At 41.4% G+C, this 20,430-nt stretch overlaps 1 protein-coding gene across 12 annotated transcripts in view; it reads left to right on the forward strand.

Moving 5' to 3' along the window:
- The window catches only part of LOC137352421 (protein unc-13 homolog C-like), a 612,014-nt gene that overhangs the window by 124,111 nt on the left and 467,473 nt on the right, over positions 1–20,430 (forward strand). For 10 of the 12 annotated variants that reach the window (XM_068017812.1, XM_068017814.1, XM_068017821.1 and 7 more), the window contains 2 exons: positions 10,476–10,598; positions 18,437–18,739. The exons of 1 other annotated variant lie outside the window; for it this stretch is intronic. In XM_068017812.1, coding sequence (XP_067873913.1) covers positions 10,476–10,598; positions 18,437–18,739 — 426 coding nt within the window. The remainder of the gene's footprint in view (positions 1–10,475; positions 10,599–18,436; positions 18,740–20,430) is intronic. One more of the 12 variants, XM_068017815.1, reaches the window with a different exon arrangement.

The following is a 20,430-nucleotide window of genomic DNA, read 5'->3' on the forward strand; positions in this document are numbered from 1 at the left end:
CCTTCGGAATGCTGATAGGGGAAGGGAGGGGAAGATGCGTTTGGTAGTCGCATCATGCTGGTTGTGGCAGAAGTGGCGGAGGATGATCATTTGGATATGGAGGCTGGTGGGGTGGAAAGTGAGGACAAGGGGAACTCTGTCGTGGTTCTGGGAGGGAGGGAAAGGGGTGAGGGTGGAGGTGCATGAAATGGGCCGGACATGATTGAGGGCCCTATCAACCACAGTGGGGGGAAATCCTCGGTTGAGAAAAAAGGAAGACATATCAGAAGCACTGTCGTGGAAGGTTGCATCATCAGAGCAGATGATTCGGAGACTGAGAAACTGGGAGAATGGAATGGAGTCCTTACAGGAGGCAGGGTGTAAAGAATTGTAGTCGAGGTAGTTATGGGAGTCGGTGGGCTTATAATGAATATTAGTAGACAGTCTATCCCCAGAGATGGAGACAGAGAAGTCGAGGAAGGGAAGGGAAGTGTCGGAGATGGACAATGTGAAGGTGAGAGAAGGGTGCAAATTAGAAGCAAAGTTGATCAAGTTTTCCAGTTCGGGAAGTGAGCAGGAAACGGCACCGATACAGTCATCAATGTACCGGAAAAAGAGTTGGGGGAGGGGGCCTGAGTAGGACTGGAACAAGAAATGTTCGACATATCCCACAAAAAGACTGGCAAAACTAGGACCCATGCGGGTACCCATAGCAACACATTTTACTTGAAGGAAGTGAGTAGAGTTGAAGGAGAAGTTGTTCAATGTGAGAACAAGTTCAGCCAGGAGGAGGAGGGTGGTGGTGGATGGGAACTGGTTAGGCCTCTGTTCAAGGAAGAAGTGGAGAGCCCTCAAACTGTCCCGGTGGGGGATGGAGGAGTGGAGAGATTGGACGTCCATAGTGAAGAGGAGGCGGTTAGGGCCAGGAAACTAGAAATTATCAAAATGACGTAGGGCATCAGAAGAGTCACAGATGTAGGTGGGAACAGACTGGGCCAGGGGAGAAAAGATAGTCAAGATAGGAAGAAATAAGTTCAGTGGGGCAGGAACAGGCTGAAACAATGGGTCTTCCAGGACAGTCCTATTTGTGGATTTTGGGAAGGAGGTAGAAGCGGGCTGTCCTGGGTTACGGGACTATGAGGTTGGAAGCTGTAGAGGGAAGATCTCCAGAGGAGATGAGGTCAGTGACAGTCCTGTAGACAGTAGCTTGATGTTCGCTGGTGGGGTCATGGTCCAGAGGGAGGTAGGAAGAAGTGTCTGAGAGTTGGCGCTGAGCCTCTGCAAGGTAGAGGTCAGTACGCCAGACAACAACTGCACCACCCTTATCTGCAGGTTTGGTGACAATGTCGGGGTTAGACCTGAGAGAACAGAGTGCGGCAAGTTCAGAGGCGGGCAGGTTAGAGTGAGTGAGGGGGGCAGAGAAATTGAGACGGCCAATGTCTCGCCAACAGTTTTCAATGAAGAGATCAAGAGTGGGTAAGAGGCCAGAGGGGGGTTCCAGGTAGAGGGAGGATGCCTGAGGCGGGTGATTGGGTCTGCTGGTCGGGGGGAGGACTCCTGGTCAAAGAAGTGAGCCCGGAGGTGAAGGCGACAGAAGAAGAGTTCAACGTCATGCCAAGCATGAAATTTATTGAGGTGGGGGCGTAAGGGGATAAAACTGAGTCCTTTGCTGAGTACAGAACGTTCAGCGTCAGAGAAGGGAAGGTCAGAGGGTATAGTGAATACACGGCAAGGGGTCAGATCAGAAGGGTTGGGGTCAGAGGGAAGTGAAGGGGAAAAAGGATCTGGAGGGGCATTAGTCCCCATCAGCTGGGTAAATAACATCTTGTTAATGTTCAGTTACCTTTTGTATATTTAAACCCATTGAAAGCCCTCCAAGTGGTGTTTGTGCTCAGCATTGACTGCAGTTTAAATAAAGTGATTTGCATTGCATGCAGACTTGATCTACAACTTTCTTGTTGTGTATTGCAGCACTATAATGGCAACATCACATTATACTGGCCAGGTCCCAGTGGATTCTATTCAAGGAAGTGGGAGGCGGGTGACAGAAAGCAGGAAACTATAGGCCAGTTAGCCTAACAGCTGTCATTGGGAAAATGCTAGAATCCACTATTAAGGAAGTAGTAGCAGCACATTTAGATAATCATAATGCAATCAGGTAGAGTCAACATGGTTTTATGAAAGGGAAATCGTGTTTGACAAATTTATTAGAGTTCTTTGAGGATGTAACAAGCAGGGCGGATAAAGGGGAACCAGTAGATGTAGTGTATTTGGATTTCCAAAAGGCATTCGATAAGGTGCTACATAAAAGATTACTACATAAGATAAGAGCACATGGTGTTGGGTGATATAATAGCATGAATAGAGGATTGGCTAACTAACAGGAAACAGAGAGTCGGGATAAATGGGGCATTTTCAGGTTGGCAAACTGTAACTAGTGGAGTGCCACAAGGATCAGTGCTGGGCCTCAACTATTTACATTCTGTATTGATAACTTGGATGAAGGAATCAAGTGTAGAACTGTAGAACCAAAGAAAGGTTAGAGCATAGAAAGAGGCCATTCAGTCCATCGTGTCTGTGCCGGCTGAAAAAAAACTAGCCGCCCAATCTAATCCCACCCTCCAGCACCTGGTCTGTAGCCTTGCAGAGTGAATTGTAGCCAATTTGTAGATGATACAAAGATAGGTAGGAAAACAAGTTGCGAGGAGGACACAAAGTGTCTTCATAGAGATATAGTCAGGTTATGTGAGTGGGCAAAAATTTGGCAGATAGAGTATAATGTGGGAAAATGTGAAATTGTCCACTTTGGCAGGAGGAATAGAAAAGCAGAATATTACTTACTTGGAGAGAGACTGCAGAATGCTACAGTACAGACGGATCTAGGTGTCCTTGTACATAAATCACAAAAAGTTAAGCATGCAGGTACAGCACCTAATTAGGAAGGCAAATGGAATGTTGGCATTTATTGCAAGGGGGATGGAGTATAAAAGTAGGGAAGTCTTGCTGCAACTGTACATGGGTGAGACCACACCTTGAGTACTGCGTACAGTTTTGGTCTCCTTACTTAAAGAGGGATATACTTGCATTGGAAGTAGTTCAGAGAACATTCACAACCCTTGGTTGAAGGGGCTATCTTATGAGGAAATGTTGAGCAGGTTGGGCCTATACTCATTGGAGTTTAGAAGAATGAGAGATGTTCTTATTGAAACATATAAGATTCTGAGGAAACTTGACAGGGTCGATGCTGAGAGGATGTTTCCTCTCCTGGGCGAATCTAGAACTAGGGGGCACAGCTTCAGAATAAGGGGTCTCCCATTTAAGACTGAGATGAGGAGGAATTTCTCCTTTGGAATTCTCTTCCTCAGAGAGCAGTGGAGGCTGGGTCATTGAATATATTCTAGGCTCAGTTAGATTTTTGATCTACAAGGGAGTCTAGGGTTATGGGGGGCAGGCAGGAAAATAGAGTTAAGGCCACAATCAGATCAGCCATGATCTTATTGAATTAATGAAGCAGGTTGAGGGGTGGAATGACCCATTCTAGCTCCTATTTCTTATGTATAGTGGACGGATCGCATTCACATAAATACCCCTGCTGTAAGTGGTGGGGACTATAATTGTTATGAAGTTTAGATTTTTCTATTGATCTTAACAGTATGACATACCTATTGACAATTTAAATGCTGCATATACTGCAAGGACAAATTTATGTAGTGTGAATCACAAAGAAGAAATTCATTCTATTCTATTAAGCAAGTATTTTTTTTTCTGCGATGATGCAGCGAATTCATATTTTGCACACATTGATAGTTTACAGGAATTTTTTTTACTTTAATTTATCTATTAGCAATTTAAATTAGCTGAACCGAACCAAGATATCAAAAGTTACTGTCTCTTGACATGGAACAAGCTATGACAATAAATTTTGCTTTTGTTGCCATGAACATAGAGGCCTAGGATATCCACTGTTGTAGATTTGAGGAGTATCTTTGGCCAGGCTGGAGTTCTTCTGTCAAAAGAATGTTCCTCTGACATCAGCTAATCACCTGTGGTCAGAATAATTTGTGTGCAGCTGCATCAAGCTGTGCTTGGACCTTCGGTATGAAAACACCAAGTGTCACTATGTGCTGAGGTTCTATCTGATCCCAGTGTTGTGAAGGATGGCTCTGGCTATGTTGCTGCGGAACGCTCTATTCAGTTGGACTGTGCCATACCACCTGATCCTTGTGGAAACCTTTGTGCAGAGAAACACATTTGATCACAAGGCGGCTCACCACCACCTTCTCGAGGGCAATTCGGGATGGGGCACTAAATGCCGGCACAGCCAGCAACGGCCACATCCCATGAAAGAATTTTTAAAAGTTCATCAGGAAGCAGTCCACAATTAACGTCCTTGAGGCCCTGTGGGAAAAGTTGATGATGGATCCAATCAGATGGTTCCCTAAGCAGACTGTCAACGTCTTGGCAGAATGCCTCATTGCCAGAACTTTCAAACAGGCACCAAAATGTAACTTGGCTAGTAGTGAGAAGGGCCCTTCCCGTCAGATCCTTCATGCGCATCTGGAGTCTCAGCGCCACCTCACGCTGTCCTCGAGGTGGCTGCATGGGGAAGAAATGGATCCCCACCTACTTCTGAATGTGCCTATGCACTGTCTGAAAAGAGAGACAGTGGTTTTTGTTGAGGTTCATTCTGAGCAGCAGGACGCTGTGCTCTACGGGCTGTTCCCAGGAATGTACACCAAGACAAATATCAACTGTTGCTGGAGGACCATCAATTTGGTGAAAGAGGATGTTTAGTCTGCCCACAATTTGTTGGTCTTCCAGTGCAAGGAGCTGTTGACAACTAAGTGTTGCAGAGTGGCGCATTCCAAGGTCCAGGACTACATGCTGAAGGTAGGTGAGCTAGTGGCACACCAGAGATAAATGGTTTCGATCTAATCGCTATTACAGAGACATGCTTACAAGGCAACCAAGATTGAGAGATAAATATTCCAGGGTACAGAACATTTTGAAAAGATAGGCAGAATGGAAAAGGAGGAGGAGTAGCTCGAATAGTAAAGGATGACATCAGAACAGTAGTGGGAAAAAATCTTGGCTCAGAATATCAGGAAGTAGAATCAGTATGGTGACAAAGGTCAGAAAAAGCTGGTAGGATTAGTTTATAGGCCCCCTAATAGTAGTTATATAGTTGGACAAAGCATTAAACAAGAAATAATTGGAGCTTGTAACAAAGGCAATGTAATAATTGTGGGGGAATTTAATCTTCATATAGACTGGACCAATCAAATTGGCAAAGGTGGTCTGGAAGATAATTTGTGGAACCAACTAGGGATATAGCTATTTTAGATCTAGTATTGTGCAATGAGACAGGGTTAATTAGTAATCTCATAGGAAAAGATCCCCTGGGAAAAAGTCATCATAATACAGTTGAATTCCATATTAAGTTTGAAAGCGACATACTCCAGTACCAAACAGGAATCTTAAACAAAGCCAATTACATAGCGTCACACTCACGCAAGTAACAGTTATGAACTAAAGTGATCTGGAGAAATTATGAACTGTAAAACAAACTGATGAACTAATGTTTCTCTGATTGGAGGTCTGCGAACATTATACCATTGTTTAAAAAGGGTGCAAGGGATAGGCTAAATAATTATAGGCCGGTCAGTCTGACTTCAGTGGTGGGTAAATTATTAGAATCAACTCTGAGAGACAGGATAAACTGTCACTTAGAAAGGCATGGATTAATCAGGGATAGTCAGCATGGATTTGTTAAGGGAAGGTCATGTCTTACTAATTTGCTTGAGTTTTTTGAGGAAGTAACAAGGAGGATTGATGAGGGTAGTGCAGTGGATGTGGTCTACATGGATTTTAGTAAGGCATTTGACAAGGTTCCACACGGTAGATTGGTCTGAAAAATGAAAGCCCATGGGATACAGGGGAATTTGGCAGGTTGGATCCAAAATTGGCTCAGTGACAAGAAACAAAGGGTAGTAGTCGATGGATGTTTTTGTGAATGGAAAGCGGTTCCCAGTGGCGTTCCACAGGGCTCAGTGTTGGGTCCCTTGCTGTTTGTGATATATGTTAACGATTTTGACTTAAATGTGGGAGGCATGATTGGGAAATTTGCTGACGACACAAAAATTGGCCATGTAGTTGATGGTGAAGAGGATAGCTGTAGACTCCAGAATGATATCAATGGTTTGGCTAACTGCATTTGGGGAGGGCAAACAAAACAAGGGAGTGCACAATAAATGGGAGGATATTGAGAGGGGTAGAAGAGGTGGAAGACCTTGGCGTGCATGTTCACAAGTCGCAGAATGTGGCAGGACAGGTAGATAGAGTGGTCAAGAAGGCATATGGAATGCTTTCCTTTATTGGCCGAGCTATATAATACAAAAGCAGGGAAGTAATGCTGGAACTGTATAAAATGCTGGTTAGGCCACAGCTGGATTATTGTGTACCGTTCTGGTCACCACATTACAGGAAGGACATAATTGCACTGGAGGGAGTACAGAAGAGATTTACAAGAAAGTTGCCAGGGCTCGAAAGTTGTAGCTATGAGGAAAGATTGGATAGGATAGGGTTGTTTTCCTTAGAACAGAGGAGTCTGAGGGGTGACTTAATTGAGGTGTACAAAATTAAAAAGGGCCTGGGTAGAGTAGACAGGAAGGACCTGTTTCCCCTAGCAGAGAGGTCAATTACCAGGCTTAAGGTGTTTGGTAGAAGGATTAGAGGGGTCATGAGGAAAAACGTTTTCACCCAGAGGGTGGTGGGTGTCTGGAATTCACTGCCAGGAATGGTGGTGGAAGCAGAAACCCTTAACTCTTTTTAAAGGTACCTGGACATGCACCTGAAATGCTGTAACCTGCAAGACTATGGACCAGGCACTGGAAGGTGGGATTAGATTGGGCGGCTAGTTTTTTGGCCAGCACAGACACCATAGACCGAATGGCCTCCTTCTGTGCCATAATTTTTCTGTGGTTCAATTTACTATCTATGTTAATGACATAGATAAAGAGACCAAGAGTAATGTATTTAAGTTTGCTGACGGTACACAGCTAGGTTGTTTCCTCTGGCTGGGGAATCCAGAACACGGGCACAGTCTCAGGATAAGAGGCCAATCATTTAGGACTGAGATGAAAAGAAATCTCTTTACTCAAAGGGTTGTGAATCTTTGGAATTCTCTACCTCAGAGGGTTGTAGATGCTCCATCATTGAATATATTTAAGGCTGAGATAGACAGATTTTTGATCTCTCAGGGAATCAAGGGATATGGGGAGCAGGCAAGAAAGTGAAGTCGAGGTCAAAGATCAGCCGTTATCATATTGAATGGCGGAGTAGGCTTGAGGGGCCACATGGTCTACTCCTGCTCTTATTTCTTATGTTGTGTTCTTATGCACTAAAGCTTTGGGCAGCTGCCACAAAGGCTCAATGGTGAAAGGCCGCAGTCTAAGGCCCTCCTGCCATAGTATGGGCTGGAAATGTATCTTGTAAATATAACCTGTAATTGTAAGTGCAGTGAGGCACCTCAGAGTGCCACATACTGTAATGAAAGAAACTGAATGGTATTGCACTTCATGCAATGTCAATGATGAACTATTACACATTTTATGAATAAATTATACTTTTTAGAAAAAAAAATGGCATCTTTTAGGAAGGGTTTTCGGCCTATGTTGGGATGCCCACATGGAAGAGGCCAAAGATTGTGCTGCAGAATGCAGCAGAAAAATGTGGCTGGAAACTCTACTACTGTGTATCGAACTTTTGGGGAAAAAAATAATTTTTTTATACAAATGCTTTCCAGTATGCAATTGATAATGTATGATCCATGTATGAAATAGGCTGGGTTCTGGTAGAAGGACTCCTCAATCTATTTCCCACCCATGCCTGCCTTAGTTATGCCATTTTAGTAGTTTAGAAAGAGGGACAAAATGTATGCTGAAGGTATTTCTCAACTGAGTTAACAGATGTTATAAATTGACAATCACAAGAATGATATTTTCTTTTTCAAGGGAAATTTCATACACACAGACATTTTGGAAATTAATTCTCCATTTAAATCTTGTTCTGGTCTAAATCTGCCAGATTAAAATTGGCATGCTGCACTAAAAGATATAGGAATGCATGATTACTATAAACAGACTAGAAAGAAATATAACTCTGTGATTGGATATCTGAATGTAAAATGAGATCTTTTAGTTACGTTCTAGCTTTTCATTGCTTGACAATGGTCTGTTCATTTGTGTGTAGATATTCAAGAGAATATTTGAATTGGTATGAGCATGGGAAACAATATTAAACTGCAAGCTTTTGCTTTCTTCAATGTTGCTATTATAATTTGATAGCAAAAAATAAAATAGTGATGACAATTTTATGCTCGACACAAGAACTTAGTAACTTAATTTAAAAGAAAAGCAACTCATTTCAATTGAAACTGACAGTTGCTGTAAGTGTCTGCATTTAGCACTCCAAGGGAGGAAGTGTGCAGAAATTGCCAAGATTCATAAGAAATCATCACCTGTAAGAGAACTGGGTAAGGAAAAACTAAATTTTTTTAAAATCCACAGCCAGCTGATTACAAAAAGAGGATGGAGCAAACATTTCAAGGATATCCTGAAGGCAAAGCTTAATGAATGTGACTTAGCATTCAGGAAACTTGGGAAAATGCAGCCAAATGCGACATAAAATGTGGCATTACTCTTTTTTAATTCATTCTTGAGATGTGGGCATCACATGTACAGCCAGCATTTATTGCCCATCCCTAATAGCCTTTGAGAAAGTGCTGGTGAGCTGCTTTCTTGAACCGCTGCAGTCCATGTGATGCGGGTACATTGACAATGCTGTTAAGGAGGGAGTTCCAGGATTTTGACCCAGCGACAGTGAAGGAATGGTGATATGGTTCCAAATCAGGATGGTGTGTGGCTTGGAGGGTACTTGCAAGTGGTGGTGTTCCCATGCGTCTACTGCCCTTGTCCTTCTTGGTGGTAGAGTTCGTGGGTTTGGACGATGTCTGAGGAGCCTTAGCAAGTTGCTGCAGCATCTTGTAGATGGTACACACTGCTGCCACTGTGCACCAGTGGTGGATGGGGTGCTGATCAAGCAGGCTGCTTTGTCTTGATGGTGTCAAGTTTCTTGAGCGTTGTTGGAGCTGCACCCATCCAGGCAAGTGGAGAATATACCATCACACTCTTGACTTGTGCCTTGTAAATGGTGGACAGGCTGTTGGGAGTCAGATGGTGAGTTACTCACCACAGAATTCCCTGCCTCTGATCTGCTGTTGTAGCCATAGTATTTATATGGCTGGTTCAGTTCGGTTTCTGGTCAGTTATTACCCCTATGAGGTTGATGGTGGGGATTCAGTGCCATTGAATGCCAGCGGGAGATGGTTAGATTCTCTTGTTGGCGATGGTCATTGCCTGGCCCTTGTGTGGTGCGAATATCACTTGCCACTCATTAGCCCAAGCATGAATGTTGTCCAGGTCTTGCTGCATGTGGATACAGACTGCTTCAATATTTGAGGAGTCGTGAATAGTGCTGAACATTGTGCAACCATCAGCGAACATCCCCTCTTCTGACCTTATGCTGGAGGACGATCATTGATAAAGCAGCTGAAGATGGTTTCGCCTACGACACTACCCTGCGGAACTCCTGAAGTGATGTCCTAGAGCTGAGATGATTTGGCCTCCAACAACCACAACCATCGTCCCTTTGCTAGGTATGACTCCAACCAGTGGAAAGTTTTCCCTTGATTCCCATTGACTTCAATTTTGCTAGGTCTCCTTGATGCCACACTCAGTCAAATGCTGCCTTGATGTCAAGGGCAATCACTCTCACATCACCTGGAATTTAGCCTTTTCATCCACGTTTGGACCAAGGCTGTAATGAGGTCAGGGGTTGAGTGACCCTGGTGGAACCAAAACTGAGCATTATTGAGTCGATTGCTGCTGAGTAAGTTTTGCTTGATAGCACTGTCCACGACACCTTCCATCACTTTGCTGATGATGGAGAGTAGACTGATGGGGTGGTAATTGGTGGATTAGATTTGTTCTGCTTTTTGCTGTCAGTACATACCCTTTGCAATTTCCACATTGTGGGGTAGATGCCTGTGTTTTATCTGTGTTAATATCAGAGGAAAAACATTATTGCAGAAGACTCAACTAGTAATGGTCAGCAGATGATTGACAGTGGACCTGGATTACACAAGACTGTCCATTTGCATTAGGATTAATCCCCAGAACAATCATTGTCTAAATTGTTATGTCAACCAGTTCCTGAATTGCTTTTCTCTTTTGCCTAAGGTTATTAAATTGAACTTGTTTTAAACTAAAGATTATAATTTTTGACAGTATTGCTTGCAGTGCTCCATATGTTAACTTCTGTATTTTAGTGGATGATCAGATCTGATATTTTAATGCATTTGAGTTTTGTACCATTATATTGATCTGATAGAAATTTGATAACTGGGTGCTGTTTTAAACAACTGTTTTAATTAACAGAAAACATGATGGGAAAGACTCTTTTGACAGCAAAAGTGATTTAGAATCGTTCTCAAGTTGCAGCCAATTATCCAGTCAACAGCATTCACTGGAAAGCAAACCGTCATTAGAATTAACTAATAGGTGAGTTGGCTCAACCTTTATACATTTTCAAAGCATTTTCTAATATTGTGCAGAGTAGTGCAACGTAAACACTGATTGGCCAGGATTTTGTGGTCAGTGGTGAAATGACAGCACTCACTGCTGACCTTGAAGAAAGCTGCCCACAAAGAACCAGCAAGCTCTGTGGGGTGGATTTCACCCTTCCTGACATTACTTTCATTCTGGTGTCAGCTATAGGGGATCTCTTGTGTCCAGCACCTTAATGCAATCAAGCAGGCTAAGCAGCCAATCACATTGAAGAATTCTTATAGCCAGCAAACCAGGAAGTAACAAGCAGGTTTTATCATATACTTCTTATGACTTTACAGAAAACAAAATTAAGATTGGGCCATGCCCATAGGATTAAGGTAGAAGCTGAAATATCAGAAATAAACTTAAAAAGAATGTTTTTATTATTTTGAAAGACTATGGAATTTTTATCATGGGATGGAGAAATTTGACATTCCACAAATATTAAATTAGTTTTTCAGGGCCAGACAGTTTGTTCAGCAGTAATTATGACTTAAAAAGCCAGTTACACCTCATTCAACAAGGCACAACTTTTTCAAGGGCGATTACAGTGAAAATAAAAGCATAAAAAGTGTAAGTTCACATCAATTCAGTGATTTCTAATTGATTTTCATCTGCGAGGATTTCAACAGTGCACCATGTGGAGGAGAGGTAAACCACTGATAGCAGCTTCTGGATTTCCATGTTTAACTGCACATGTGTGGACGCCAAAAGTTGCTGTCAGTTTCACAGAGTAATGACGCCGAATATTGACAGTTTGACCGTCATTGCAACTGCAAAATCTGGCGTTTTGAAAAATTGGTGTTTTTTTTTTACCTTCAATGAAAGGAGGCTGCAGTATATATTCTCCATGTGTCCAGTTTACTCTGATAATGTCATAGAATAGGTGAGTCCCATGTGACTTTGAACCACTCAATTGATTGCAAAGTAGTCTTGGCTTCAAATTGATGTGGATACTAATCCAAAATCATCCAGTCCGAGGAAAACATGCTCCTGTGAACAAAGTATGAGCAGTGCTTTTAACAAGTTATACCTTTCCCCTTAAAAAAAGCTTTTTATTCCATTAGACTATGCAAAAATATAGGACTTTTCCTTCCCATTTAAGATCTTTCTTGTAGTATTTCATAGTGAGCATGGTCCCCATGCTAGATGTTAACAAACACATTCATTCGGCTTCCGCATTAGTTTCACTCAACAGCAGAAATGGGAGATTGGAACTGTATTGTAGTGGCCTCTTGCTTAGGACAATGTCACTGGTAAACAGCCTTTAAATACTTAATAATAGTATGCTCTGCAGAGCAGGAATCTTCACGGCTGATTTTCCTCTGCCTAATGCCCTGTACATGCCTGTCCTCGGGGATTTTGGAAGAGGGAAAAGGGATGGAAACCTGTATCATAGGTTGCAAACATGACACAGATTGCTGGCTGGCTGGCTGAGGGAATAATGAGAACAATTTCTACTACTGTTGCTAGTGAGAAAATGACATTAGTGTCAGCAGTCGTACAATTTCCATTACTGCAGGTGGAAAGTCTTATGGCTTGTATGTATGCATTTTCACAATCCATAATCTGTAAATTACGCTTTTGACTTAAAGTACAAAATTACATGAGATTAATTTTAGCAAATATTAGTAAAATATTAGACAGTGTAATTATTTGCTAGTTATATAAAATAATTCATTTTGGGTATGAATCAATGCAGGAAAAGTTTATTTTTGGAACTTTTGTGGTATGTAGGAAATTCTTATTACAGACAATGGCACTCCTGTAGTTATTAATTGTGCCAGTTTTATTTGCCTATTTTCATTGTGAAGTTTTTGCTAGAACAGTAGTTATTGAAGTACTGGGGGAATGCTACACTGTTGGAGGTGCTGTCTTTCAGATGTATTTGGAGAAATGGTTATAAGAGTGAATGAAAACTTTTATGTTAAACTACATTTAAGGAATTATTTACTACTTTTTCCTTTTCCTGTTGTATGCAAGTGCTTCAGATTTGACCTGCATCTGAGGAGTGAATTTGCTGTTTTAATTCTTTATCGTATAATGGTTATGTAAGGTATCTGAGTTATTAGGAATCAGAACTCGAGTGTAAGGAATTAAGCTGTGATGCACTTTATGGATAAAACATTTGTAAACCATGTTTTTGTGTGTGTGTGGTTGTTAAGAGTAATAGGATCAGTTATGCAGATTTGTTAAAGGTGAGGCTGATTATAGGCTATTTTTCTTTTTCTTCTGTTCTTTGGATACAGGCTTTGGGGAGTCAGGAGGTGAGCTACTCACCACCGAATTTGCAGCCTCTGACCCACTCTTGTAGCCATAGTATTTATATTGCTGGTCCAGTTAAGTTTTTGGTCATTGGTAACCCCAAGATTCAGCAATGGTAAAGCTATTTGAATGTCAAGGGGAAATTGTTAGATTCTCTCTTGTTGGAGCTGGTCATTTCCTGGTATTTGTGTGATGCAGATGTTACTTGCCACTTATCAGCCCAAGCTTGAATGTTGTCCAGGTCTTGCTGCATGCAGGCACAGACTGCTTCAGTATCTGAGGAGTAGCGAATGATACTGAACACTGTGCAATCATCAGTGAGCATCCTCACTTCTGACCTCATGATGGAAGGAAAGTCATTGATGAAGTAACTGAAGATGGTTGGGCCAGGACACTACCCTGAGGGACTCCTCAGTGAAGCAAAGGCAAAATATTGCAGATGCTGAAAATCTGAAATAAAAACAGAAAATGCTGGAAATACTCAGCAGGCCAGGCAGCATTTGTGGAGAGAGAAAGAGAGTTAACATTTCAGGTCAGTAACCTTTCTGATGCTTTTATTCCTGCAGTGTTGTCCTGAGGCTGTGATGATTGGCCTCCAACAACCACAATCATCATCCCCTTGCTAGGTGTGACATCAGTGGAGAATTTTACCCCTGATTCCCATTGACTTCAATTTTGCTAGGCCTCCTTAGTGCCACACTCAGTCAAATGCTGCCTTGATGTCAAGCGCAGTCACTTTCAGCTTACCTATTGAACTCAGCTCTTTTGTCTATGTTTGGACAAAGGCACTAATGAGATCTGGAACCGAGTGGCCTGGCAGAATCCAAACTGAGCATCAGTGAGCAGGTTATTGCTGAATAAGTGCCGCTTGATAGCACTGCCGACGACAACTTCCGTCACTTTGCTGATGTTTGAGAGTAGACTAACGGTAATTGGCCGGATTGGATTTGTCCTGCATTTTTTGTGGATAGGACGTACCTGGGCAGTTTTTCACATTGTCTGGTAAATGCCAGTGTTGTAGCTGCTGCTAGGGAAGTTTGCAAATTGACCTGGAGCAAGCACTTGACATTTACGAGCACTTGGCAAAACAGTAGCAATTAAACTCTAACTGACCTTCAGCTTCAACTATTTACAGCGATTTGTCGTCCATGGTTCAGAGAGCACTCTTGTCTCTCAGTCTGAAGATTGTTTGTTCAAATCCCATTCCAAAGATTTGAATGCATAATTTAGGCTGATGTACCAATGCAGTACTGAGGGAGTACTGCACTGTTGGAGGTGCTGTCTTTCAGATGAGATGTTAAAACAACAGCCCCATCTGCCCCTTTAGGTTGACATAACTGATCCCTTATCGCCATTTGAAGAAGAGCAAGGGAGTTCTATCAGGTGTCCTGGCCAATATTTATCCCTCAACAAGCATCACTAAAACAGAATATCTGGTTATTATCTGTTCATTGTCATTTGTGGGATCTTGCTGTATGCAAATTGGCTGCTGTGTCTTCTACATTACTACAATGACCACACTTCAAAAGTATTTCATGTTGACAATGGTTATGCTGATATATTCAGATGAAGAGGGGTAGGATGAGGCTCCTGTGAAGTATAAATACCAACATAGACCTATTGGACGGAATGCCCCCTTTCTGTGCCACACATTCTATGTAATGTAGGCCGCACCCTAAACTGGAACTTTCTCCCAGGATAAATGGAACTTGTATATAGGTTCCATTCATAACTTAAAACTACGATTTTGGCTTTTGAATAAAAGTGCAGCCTATATTCCAGATAATATGGTAGGTAAAGAAAGCTATCAGTGGGTTAAATTTTTAAACATTTGAATGTCCATCCATTTTAAAGATTGATTGCTTTCTCAAAACCCCTGGGTGGTTGTTATTAGTCATCAACTATGAAGGCAAGATGCTGTTCTTTCATAGAAAAATGAGTAGTGCTTTATGAAACATCAATTAACCTATTTAGAATGGCTAATTAATATTAATTAAACCTGCAGGTTTAATTGCTTCCCAACTAATTTTCTCTCCGTAATAAGGGCAGGGCAGGAACCAAGTTTCACAGTTCTGTGTGGAAAACCATTTTCCTGTTTCTTTTGAACAGTGGCCGCACACTGAAGCATGGTACAGCTTTTGGAAGCTAACCAGACAACGTTGCAGAGTAGTGAAGGTCCCACTGATTCCTTGTAACAGTCACATATGGAATGTGCTTCTCACGGGAATGTAACCTGCTCAATTCACTTCAGCAAACTGTTAATTGCTAAGCAGTCATTTCCAAGATGACATAATTTGTTTGAAAAAGCAGACACTTTTTTCTTTATCTTTTATTAAAATATTGTTCGGCTTTTAAATATTGGTACTATTGTCCTCTATTTCAATTTTTAATCGGTTTAAAATACAAAGACCACTTTCATTTTTCATTTTTTTTTTACATGCTTTATCTAGAAGAGCATTGCTGCCCAGATTAGCTTTCAAATACAATGTCTGCCATGTTTGTCTCTCCTCTCACAGTATCTCGCTTTTATGTGCATTGCTATTCCTGGGATGTTGGTCCTTTCTGTTAGCATTCAATTTCGAATTTGTTAATCCGTGTGTCTGTTCTTACCTCACACTTTGCAACTTGCCCTCCCATAGGTGTAAAAATGGTTTATTTCATGCTTCATTTTCTGGTTGCAACAAGTATTACCTGCATGAAATCTTTCTTTAATCTCACTGAGGTAGTGGTGCAGAAATAAAAACAGAGAACATTGTATTTGAGCAAACAAGGTAAAGGACCAAGACCCAGAATCCTGGACATCAGCAAGACAAAAAAGGATAAAAGAGATTAGGTAACTTCAAGAATGGTGATTGTGATCCTGAGCCTGGGTTTCAAAAACTTTGATTCTTGGAGGACGGTTGAATGAAGTAAGAGTTTGATAATTTTGCGGTCCTGAGAAAGAATGATTTCAAATAGGAGGCAATGTGATAATACTTCATTCCAACGCAGTGATGATGCAGGGAGGAGGAGGATTGCCTAGAATGGCATATTTTAAGCAGGAGAAGAAAATTCAAAGAGCATTGATTAAGAATGCAATATGGGCCAGAAAGGTTTGCTATAAAGAATGAGAGAGGTTAGAGGTGAGAGAAGGATTCCCTATAAGTGTTACCTTATTAGAATCTTGTGTATATGCCACCACCACCTCTCAACTCCTCGACTGCCTCTATGTTGTTGGCTTGCTTGTCTGACATCGGTGCTTCTGTTACCTCAAAACTGGAATATTCCAATGCTCTCATGGCTGGCCTCAATAACCTCAAGCTCTGCTGCTCAATATCCAAACTGACACCAACTCACACACATCCATCATTCTTGTGCTTGCTGACCTCCGTTGGCTCGCAACCCACTAACACTTCAAATTTGAACTACTCATCTTCATCTTTCAATCCCTCCTTGGCATCGCCCCTCCTTTCACTCTATAATCTCCTCCAGCCATATAACCCTCAGAACTCTGCATTCCTCCAACTCTGGCCTCTTACGAATCCTCTGCACCGTTCGCTCCACCATTGACGGCCATACTTTCAGCCATTTAGGTTCTGGCATTCCCTCCCTATAGCTCGCCACCTCACTCCTCCTTTAAAATCCTCCTTAAAATCAAGCTTTTAGTCACAGCCCCCATGCTAAACTCCAGAAAGCTTGTTAGGGAAGGATAATCCTGGAGCCTGTATTTACTCAATTTTACATTTATTGCGCAGAGTAAAAGGATTACAAACATGTAGCTCCTCACTCAAAACCTCCCCCAGTCTCAGTGTGTTTCTGTTTATAAGTGCTCAACTTAGACCCCAATTAACACCCTTCACCTGCATATAATCAAACCATTGATACACAATTAACAGATTAACGCCTCATCCCCAATATTTTTGTCTGATTATGCACCTGGGACATGTCTTGGAACATTTTGCTACAATAAAGGCACTATATAAATTCAAGTTGTGTTGTATTGTTGTCGTCATGTTTGGTTGGAGCTTCAGGTATTGGGTTGAGCTTTGTTGATCATTTATATTGTAAATGCATTGGTTCTTCCTGATTGGCCACAGTCCCTGTCAATCTCAGCAAGCCATTACTCTCTTCGTTTTGGCTCTGTAGTGAAAGTGATTGATCCTTCCCTCTGAATCTGATGAACATTCACAGACCATTCCAAGACTTGCTATTTGTGAGCCATGAGAGCAGTTGGCAGCAATGTATTTTTATGTCAGAAATGTTCATAATATTTTCTAGAAACTCTACAAACATTTGTTATTGACAGCAAGACTGGCCATCCAAAAAGCATATCAGGGCTTTAAACAAATTTCCAAATGGGATCTTTATATTTTGTTATGTATCTTAATTGTTGCAGTAATTGCACTACTTTGTGGTTCCATCTCACCTGCCAGTCTACTGGCAGAGGTAACAATTCTTCTTATTGGACCTGGCATTTTAAGCATCTCAAAGTATCTTAGGCCAAACTTATCTGTGTGCGTTTCCCATGTAAATCCACTTTTGGAGCTGGTAAATGCAAGTTTATTGAACAGAAGCATCAAGTGCTTTTTCCTGACCTTCCAGTAATCAGTTCCCTAGACCTATTGCAAAGCTATTTCTCAACTTACATGGATCCTTCTTTTCATCGCTCTTCTGTTTTGATGGCAAGTTAGTTGCTAGTTTTGTTTAAAAATAAAAAATTCCTGAAGAGGAGGCAAGATGTCATTGTTTGGAAGGGGATATGCAAAGGGAAGATTGGAGACACGATAGCAATGACCTTAGAAAATGAAGTGGATGAGTTGAGATAAATTACCTAAGGGTAGAGTAAGGATGACGACTATTTCTCTTGGTCTGTACCGCACAGTGATTTACTAACTAACTTTTAGGAGCTGCTGTTGGCGATTTCTGTTCCAAAGAACTGAACTGAAAGCAGAGTGTTTTTATTAAAATATTGGACTGTGCATTTCTAGCTCCAGTTCGATATTGTGGTATTTGAAAGGAAAAGAGTAATTCAAAGTGCTTTTGATCTGGTGTGTCAAATTAAAATTTATAATAGAGTTTTATAATTAAATGTTTAATTATGTCTGTCATGTGACTTACCACAACCCCCACTAGTTGTTTACCATTTCCTCAGTAACAAAGCATCTTTTAAGCATCCTTTTTAAAACATCTTATATGGCTTTCTATGACTGCAATTAGAAGGTGTACCATATATTTTATAATTCACATGTTATATTAAAGTATATTATCAAACTGCTCATCAAAAATGATTAAATTCTCAATTTTCGGTAACTTGCCTGTAAATGATAAACATCTAATTTGCCTGTCTAATTTGCTGAAATGCTGAAGTTAACATAATGAAAGATATTGTGGTCTTCAGACTTAGTGGGATTTAACGTAACATTATTTTGTTGATTTGTTCTACTGCGCTTTGCATGAAAAGAAAGGTTTGTTTATAGGAAGGCAAAATATTTGCAGAATACTTTGTGCCAAATATGATGCAGAAGATTTATTTGTGATTTCTGCAGTGGATCAGTGGAAAGCAGGCAACACCTGTCTACAACCCCCAGTCATGGCAATTCCCTGCCAAGTTACTCTGAAGAAAGTGAGAGTGATGCTGTACATGACTCTACTGTGGAGAGTGATTGTGAATCCCGCTCCTCTGTGTACAGCCACCAGCAGAATTCACAAGGGCAGCCCAGTGACCAAGAGAATAGCACATGCTGTAGTCAATGCAATTCTGACTGCAGCTGCATTTCCCAGGACCATCTGAAAATGGAGGCGGACCCTGATGGATCCTGTAACCATACGTCTGAAAGAGAAGACAACATGTATGTATACTTAGAGGCATTATTATTGTAAAGCTAAGGAAACAAATTTGCTTTACCTCCATAAATCCCACTTTTTGCATCACTTTGCTTTTCTCCCATTACTTGTTATTTGTGACATTTTTGCAATAAAAGCCTACCCTTTTATTTAATGTTATGGTTACATAAAATCATTTCATTTAGTATGCATTCAGTAAACCCGATGAGTAATCCAGAGATAATTTTAATAAGTCCTGTTCTCCTTTATTTCTCATGTTGCAGCTCCTACTGACCTGTTCTAAAACAAACAAGAAAAAAGTAACCCTATAACAAGAAATGTGCCTTTTGAGGGAGTTATACAAAAAAAACCCCTCTTCTATTGTACTGTTCAGGCAGCTCTCCAGTTCCTCACTCGAATAATCATTCTCCATATTTGAGCCCAGATAATAAGTGCTGAGAGGCTGTTTGACTAAAAGGACATCACAACTGAACCTAACCAGAAACCAAACACCTTTCAACATGTATCATTGGTTAGCGAGCAGCAACAGAGATGGCTGTTTATTTTTTCCTATGCCCTACTCCAGAAATAGTGGGATTAATTTAAAGTGTCTTATTGCTGTCCAGCTAAGATTAGCAAATTCAACATAGACCAGAGGCTAAACCTACAACTACCTGCTTTGCATAGATCAGAACCACAACAGTGCCTCCAATAACAACAATAACTACCTGCATTTATATAGCGCCTTTTAATGGAGTAAACTGTCGCAAGGCACATAACGAGAGCATAACCAATAAAAAAACATTTTTGACTCTGAACCACAGAAGGGGTTGAGGACAGATGAACAATAGCTTGGTCAAAGAGGTAGGTTGTAAGGAGCATTTTAAAGGATGAGAGAGGAACCGAGAGTTGTAGAGGTTTAGAGAGGGAATTCCAGAGCTTTGGCCTAAGGCAGCTTATTGCACGCTGTCAATGGTGGAGCAATTAAAATCAAGTATGCGCAAGAGGCCAGAATTGGAGGAGCCCAGAGATCGCAAAGACTTGTAATGCTGGAAGAGATTAACGAGATAGGGTGGGTGAGGCCAAAGAGGGATTTGGAAATAGGGATGAGGATTTTAAAATTGAGACATTGTTGGACGGAAGAGAATTGGAATAGTCAAGTACAAATGCAATACAGGCATAGATGAGGGTTTCAGCCGCAGATGAACTGAGGCAGGGTCGGAATCAGGTGATGTTACGGAGGTGGAAGTTGGCAGTCTTGATGAAGGAGCGATTAAGTGGGTTGTAAGTTTATCTTGGGATCAAATACAACATTAAGGTTGCAAACAGCCTGACTCCGCTTCAGACAGTTGCCAGGGATGGAAATGGTTCTCTGGGAATGGTGTTTGTGACAGGGACCAAAGACAATGGCTTCAGCTTTCCCAATATTTAGTTGGAGGAAATGTTTGCTCATACAAAATTGAAGGTTGGGAAACAGTTTGACAAATCAGACAGTGGAAGCATCAAGAGAGGTTGTGGTGAGATCGAGTGTTGTACATGTGGAATCTGCTGTGCTTTCAGATGAAAGATTATCCACTGAGTCAAGAGAAAAGTCCTGTCCCAATGCCACTTCCTTAACTGAAATATTGACTTCCCTGCCCATGTGAATAGAATTTAAATTAAAAAGCTCAAAATGCAACCACTGTAAATCCCATCAATTATGGCATGTGGGATCATA

This window comes from Heterodontus francisci, chromosome 38 (genome assembly GCF_036365525.1).
Source record: "Heterodontus francisci isolate sHetFra1 chromosome 38, sHetFra1.hap1, whole genome shotgun sequence".
Classification (NCBI taxonomy): Eukaryota; Metazoa; Chordata; class Chondrichthyes; order Heterodontiformes; family Heterodontidae; genus Heterodontus; species Heterodontus francisci.